Raw genomic sequence first — 6,481 nt, forward strand, 5'->3', positions numbered from 1 at the left:
TGATGACCCATGAATTTGAAACATCCTCTTTACTAATCAAACTGTATCTGCTCTTTAAGGAAACAGACTGTGCACCCAGGAGTCTTGGGGCTCTGGGAGAGCATGGTTATAGTTGCAGCTGGGAGTCACCTGTGACCAGGGCAGGAGATCACAAAAGTCTGGAATCCATAGTCAAATCAGGGTGTGTCTGACTCTTAAGCCAATGTCTGTCACATTGTAACTTGATCGTGGCAGTGGGAGAGCACACACTGAGTCTGAGAATTTGCGCCTCCACTCCCCTTAGGAAAAGGCTTTAAACAATTCTCTGAGATCTTTTAGCATGTGGTGACCCCAGTGTTACATGTGGAGCCTTCTAAGAGGCTCCTAGATAAAATGCATTTGTGTGGGATCGTCCCCAAGGGCTGGCATGGGGGGCTGAGGAGCAAGTTCTTTTCCTGTTTCCTGCAGGGCTGTGGACACAGTAGGTGCTCATCTAGTGCTGGTGGAGAGACGGGAGGAGGGCGCCGGTGGACGAGGCGAACAGATGCCTGAGGCTGGAGGCTCAGGCAGTGGGTGCGGAGGGTGGACACCTGGTAAAATGGCTTGCTGTCCTCCCCGCTCGCGACTGTCCCCCCCTTGCTTTCAGCTTCGGGCAGCGGAGGTGGAGATCAAAGACCTGCAGTCGGAGTTTGAGCTGGAGAAGATCGATTACCTGGCCACCATCCGCCGGCAGGAGCGGGACTCCATGCTTCTGCAGCAGCTCCTGGAGCAGGTGCAGCCTCTCATCCGCCGCGACTGTAACTACAGCAACCTGGAAAAGATCAGGCGCGAGGCCTGTTGGGATGAGGACAATGGCTTCTGGAAGCTCCCTGAGCCCATCATGGTGAAAACCAGCCTCCCAGTAGGTCAGGCGCTTGGCTGTCCCCTCGATCCTCCCCGCAGTTTGCCCTCCTGCTGGCTGTGGGTGCAGCGGGCCCGAGGCCCGGGCTCCAAAGCGGTGGGGGCCTGAGACAGAAGGCATGTGGGTTGGAATTTCGGCTCCACCACTCCCTGTGTCACCCCTTTGGGACTCAGTGTCCTCATCTGTGAAATGGGGTTTAGTAACTGCACCTTCCGTAGAGATTGCTGGGTGGCTTGACCCGTGTTAATGCCCGTAAAACCCTCTCAGCGCCAGGCCTGGCACGTGCCGAGTGTGTGGTACATTTTATCACCATGACCATCATGACCATCCCCCCAAACCCTGTGGAGGACAAGGATTTTACATTTCAGGAGACAGAATCTCAGAGTGAATTACTTAGCCGGAGTCCCAGGCAGAGCAGGGAGTTGCAGGACTGGGGATAGGACCGGGCCGTTCAGAGTTTCAGGCCTGGTTCGCCTTTTGCTTTTGCCACTGACTTCCTGTGTGACGTTATGAAGGTCACTGTTTGTCTCTGGGCCTTGGTCACACAGGAGGGGCTGCTGAAGGTGGTCGGGAAGGCCCCTCCACCTCCGCGGCGTCTCAGTAAGGTCAGACTCTCAGTGCTCTTTCTCCGGCCTCAGAGCTGGGAGCACTCAGTCTTGTGTCCCCTCCCCCCAGTCAGAGAATGTTCTTTCAGCTCCTGCATCCTTGATGCTTACGGATGGCACTGACACTCCCCCGCCCGAGGGCCGGCCAGCTCCATTGCCCAGGGTTCCCCTGCCCCCACAGGCCTGCTGCGTTTTCTAGAAGCAGGGGAATGGCTGCTTTGACATCTGAGCCCTCCTGTTGTCTGTTTTCCAACGTCCTCCCATGGCTCAGGGCTGGGAAGCGTAGCCCCCCCGGCCCCAGGCCTGAGCCAGGCCTAACCTGCCAGCGTGGGGATGTGCTGCCGCCCACCCTGTCCAGACCAGGCAGCAGTGACTTCAGCTTTCATTTCTCATAGCAGTTCCAACAGGGCCACAGAACAAGGCCGTCCGCAAAACCTCTGCCGCAGACAATGGNGGGCAAGGAGTGGGGAGCGGGCAGGGCTTCGTCCCCATCCTGCACTGGGTCACTGTTACCATAGGGCACTGGGCTGTTGCTTTCCTCCCTCGGTCCTTGGATCTAATGTCAGCACTGGATTGTAGAACTTGTGGTTGATCTTGACCTTGTGTCCAAGTTAACTGTTCCCTTGGTATATAGATATCCCATATCTTAAATTTAAACCCTTAGTACATGTGGCTTGGTCACTTCATGGCTGAGATGGAGAACCTGCTTATGGAAGAGAAATCTATTGTTTGAGAATCGGCGAGACCATGAATTCCTTTTTTCTTTAAAAAAATTTTTAATGTTTATTTTTAAGAGAGAGAGAGAAAGCAGGGGAGGGTCAGAGAGAGATGGAGACACAGAATCGGAAGCAGGCTCCAGGCTCTGAGCTGTCAGCACAGAGCCCGACGCGGGGCTCAAACCCATGAACCGTGAGATCATGACCTGAGCTGGAGTCAGACGCTTAACCGACCGAGCCACCCAGGCGCCCCTAGACCATGAGGTTCTTGATCCCGGCAGGGTGTTAATGTGTGAGAGCTCCCTATTCCAGGATTTCTCTAGAGGCTTGTGGGAGTCCTGGACCAGCAGTCATTTCTGTCTTGCTGGTCTGACAGGGTCGGGACGGTCCGAGCCCTAGTACCCGCTTTTCTTTCTTTACCCATTGTTTTCCTGGCAGAGCACCAGGGGGTGTTAATTGCCTCGAGCTGGAAAATGGTTTGCACTCACAGCTGTAAATGTATTCACTCTTTTAATTTATGTAAGATTTTTGTACACAATTCTCAATTCTTCAAGAGATGACAACAAATTTTGGTTTTCTACTGTCACGTGAGTGCATTGGGCCCCAGCAACGTCACAGTGTGAGGAACAAGCGCTGCAGTGTTTTAAAAAAAAAAAAAGGACCTAAGCAGGAGGCTGAGCCTGGATCCTTTGTATGTAACTCTGTGGGCCCCCAGACCCTGCACTGCCCTCATTCAAAGGCACTTACGGCCCCAAGAGACCGGAAGGAAAGTAGGTGGTTCAAGGCAGCCCGTCCTGCTGGTGAAGGACAGAACCTTTGTCTTCAGTCCCGGAGGCCAGGCAGTACATTCCGGTTCCCTGGACCCTTGCTGGTGTCCTGGGATCAAAGGGCCCCCAGGGATCCATGAAACACTACTTGGGATTCTAAAGTCACTCTATTCTCATATCGCCCATGTTGTGTATGACCACAGAAATATACGTCCTCAAAGCAGAGGTCAGAAAACCTTCCGGTAAAGCACCACACTTTCCTGTGTGTTTCTCCACCTCTCGGTTCTGCTTCCCTTGGAATGCTGGCTTCAGACGCAGGCAGGCTTTCGCTGCGTGGCCGGCAAGATGGCCGCTGGCAATTGGCGCTCCAAGAGGAAGAGACCCAGTCTCCTACCCGCTCTTCACCAACACTTGTGGGAAGATTCTGATCAGCTCTTCTTGGGTGAGGGGCCTGCTCTTGGACCAGTGACTATGTCCAGAAGATATAAATATATTTTTAATGTTTATTTTTTGAGAGAGAGAATGCTCGCACACAAGTAGAGGAGGGGGAGAGAGAGGAGGCAGAGAATCCCAAGCAGGCTTCACGCTGTCAGCACAGAGCCCGACACGGGGCTTGAACCCACGAACTGTGAGATCATGACCTGAGCTGAAGCCGTATTCTCAACCGACTGAGCCACCCAGGTGCTCCCAGGAGATGTAGTTTTTTGTTTTTTTTTTTTAAGTTTATTTATTTTGAACTGCAGCGCTTGTTCCTCACACTGTGACGTTGCTGGGGCCTAATGCACTCACGTGACAGTAGAAAACCAAAATGAGCAAGCAAGTAACTGGAGGAGGGGCAGAGAGAGGGAGAGAGAGAATCCCAAGCAGGCTCTGCACTGTCAGCATAGAGCCCGACGCAGGGCTTGAACCCATGACCCATGAGACCATGGCCTGAGCCGAAATCAAGAGTTGGACGCTTAACCGACTGAGCCCCCCAGGTGCCCCTGGAAGATGTCGTTCTATGACTGGTTCAGTCTGGGTCACATGCCCAGTTGTGCAGTGAGGGGGTGGACGAGAGGGCGCGGTGGTGTGAGGACACTCTGAATGATCGCCGGAGCAGGGCCATGCCAAGGAGGAGAAGGGTAGCCCCTGAAGGAAGAGATTCAGGCTGAGGAAAACAAGCCCACTATAGCGGTGAAAAATCAGTCCTTGGTGATACGAGGCTGGACCAAGGGTACTGTATTACCTATTCTGTGAATGCGCCGTGGTGGGTTTGGGCTATGGTACTGCCCTTGCCCCTGACGGAGAACAAGGCACCTCCCATGCCAAGAAGCTCCCATGGGTCTGTGGCTGGAGCTGTGACTCTCCTGCCCTGAGCTGCCCGGACCCCACCCCAGCACCCCAGGTGAGGCTCAGGGCAGCCCCCAGCCCCCTACGCTTGTGGAGCTAAGAACTGTACAAACAAGGGGTCTTGACCCACGAGGATCCGGAATCTCAGCAGGAGGAAGACCGCTACAAGCTGATGCTGAGTCGCAGTGACAGTGAAAACATCGCCAGTAATTACTTCCGGTCCAAGCGGGCCAGCCAGATCCTCAGCACGGATCTCATGAAGAGCCTCAGTGAGTGCCCCGCCCGCCCGCTGTCCCCCGGCCGCTCCCCGGGGGAGCCCCTCCTGGTCCTCTGCCCACCGGGAGGGGCATACTGGGTGGACTGGCGCCAGGCCTGGGTTGAAAACCCTTTCCCTTCTCTGAGCCTCAGTTTCCTCAGCTGTACGCTGAGGAGGCTATACCTACTTCTCGGGGTTAGATGAGATGATGTGGGGAAGCGACCCGTCCCGGGCCTGGCACGGAGCACGTGTGTGTATATGTAGTATACGTGCCCTGGCCCGTGTCGCATGGGTCTGGCTCAGCCGCTCATTGGCTTCTGCAGGTGCCGGTGTGGTGGCTTTCTCCCACTGAGCCAAAGGGGGCAGACAGGGCCACAGAGGTGAAACATTTTTAAAGGCAAGAATTGCAGATCACTTTGTTCTTTCATTCTGGGAACCAAAATCAAAGACCACAGAGTGTCTAATAAGGTATCAATGAAAAGCAAATCTCAGTCCTACCTTGAGGCTACTGAAGAGGTGGAGTCCGGCAGAGTTGAGGAACAGGAGGGGAAAATGGCACAGGAAACAAATGAACATCACATGGGGACCCGGTGTTGTGTCCGTGTCGCAGATGAGGAAACTGAGGCTCCGAGAGAAGTCGCTCCCCAAGGTTGGGCTCCGAACACAGGCTTGTCTGGTTCGAGATCCCAGGCTGCCTCAGTCGGAGCCTTTCACACTCCACACTCCTGGCCCAGAGCCTTGCGGGGGGGGGCAGCCAGGGACCAGGCCTCCGGCGGGGGGGGGCGGGTGGGGCTCCCCTCCCTGTGTCCCTGGCTTACCTGCTCCCCTGCTCCCTTCTCCACAGCCCATCGCAGCTCGCCTCCCGGCCTCAGCTCCCCACTCAGCAACACGTCGGCCATCGTGCCCATGCAGGCGCCCGAAATGCCCCAGCCCCGGCCCTTCCGCCTTGAGTCCCTCGACATCCCCTTCACCAAGGCCAAGCGTAAGAAAAGCAAAAGCAGCTTTGGCAGTGAGCCTCTGTGAACTTGGCCTCCTGCCGCTGCCCTGCCTTTGAGCTTTCGTGAGACTGCCAGGGCAGCCCCAGCCGGGCCTCCTCCCGCCTGCCCCCACCGTGTCCGGGAGCCCATGGGGACCCTTGCCCTGGGAAGAGCTTTCCCTTCCCTGTTACCCAGAGAGCCGCCTCTGCCCGGACTGTCAGCACTTGGGAAGCTGCCCCCCCCACCCCCCACCCCCGCAGAGGTGCCCTCCGGGCTGTCCGCGCCTTGCCAGTGTTCTGCCTGCTCACTGCCACAGCCCGCCAGTTCCTCTGTGCCTCGATGGGCTCCGAAACCTCAAGACTTTCACCAGCAGCCCCGACAGAAGTGGGGGGCAACCTCCGCATGGATCAAGGACAGTCTCTTGGCGATGGATGATTGTGCCTCCACCAGGCCCCCTCCCCGTGCCTTCCTGGGGAAGCCGGGCATCGTGGGCACAGGAGTCGGGGAGCAGCTGTGCCCCTCTGTCCCCTCCCAGCCAGTCTGTGGCCTAGAGGAGGCTGCCTCACATGAAGCTGCCCCAATAAACTACCTTTTACCCATGAGCTCCCCTTCCCTCGACCCTCTGACAGTGTCACTGGGGCCCCTCCAGCCTGGCCTTCACAGGAAAGCTCTTTCTGGAGCAGGGTTTGTTCTTTTTTTTTTTTTTTTCTTAAATTCTTTTTAAAGTATTTCTTTATTTTTGAGAGAGAGAGAGAGTGAGCAAGGGAGAGGCAGAGAGAGAGAGAGGGAGAAAGAAAATCCCAAGCAGGCTCCACACTGTCAGTACAGAGCCCGACGGGGAGCTCAGACTCATGAACTGTGAGATCATGACCCGAGAAATCAGAGAGTTGGACGCTAAACCGCAGGGGCCCCTGGAGCAGGGTTTCTTAACTACCCGATGCCTCTAAAACA

At 55.8% G+C, this 6,481-nt stretch overlaps 1 protein-coding gene across 1 annotated transcript in view; it reads left to right on the top strand.

The window, feature by feature from the left end:
• The window catches only part of KIF17 (kinesin family member 17), a 39,664-nt gene extending 33,532 nt beyond the window's left edge, over positions 1 to 6,132 (top strand). Inside the window, exons 12-15 of the mRNA XM_077775820.1 lie at positions 626 to 884; positions 1,881 to 1,948; positions 4,446 to 4,566; positions 5,398 to 6,132. Coding sequence (XP_077631946.1) covers positions 626 to 884; positions 1,881 to 1,948; positions 4,446 to 4,566; positions 5,398 to 5,576 — 627 coding nt within the window. The 3' untranslated portion in view covers positions 5,577 to 6,132. The remainder of the gene's footprint in view (positions 1 to 625; positions 885 to 1,880; positions 1,949 to 4,445; positions 4,567 to 5,397) is intronic.
• Positions 6,133 to 6,481: the final 349 nt, after the last annotated feature.

The sequence above is a fragment of the Crocuta crocuta genome, unplaced genomic scaffold (assembly GCF_008692635.1).
Source record: "Crocuta crocuta isolate KB4526 unplaced genomic scaffold, BGI_CrCroc_1.0 scaffold127, whole genome shotgun sequence".
NCBI classification, from domain to species: Eukaryota; Metazoa; Chordata; class Mammalia; order Carnivora; family Hyaenidae; genus Crocuta; species Crocuta crocuta.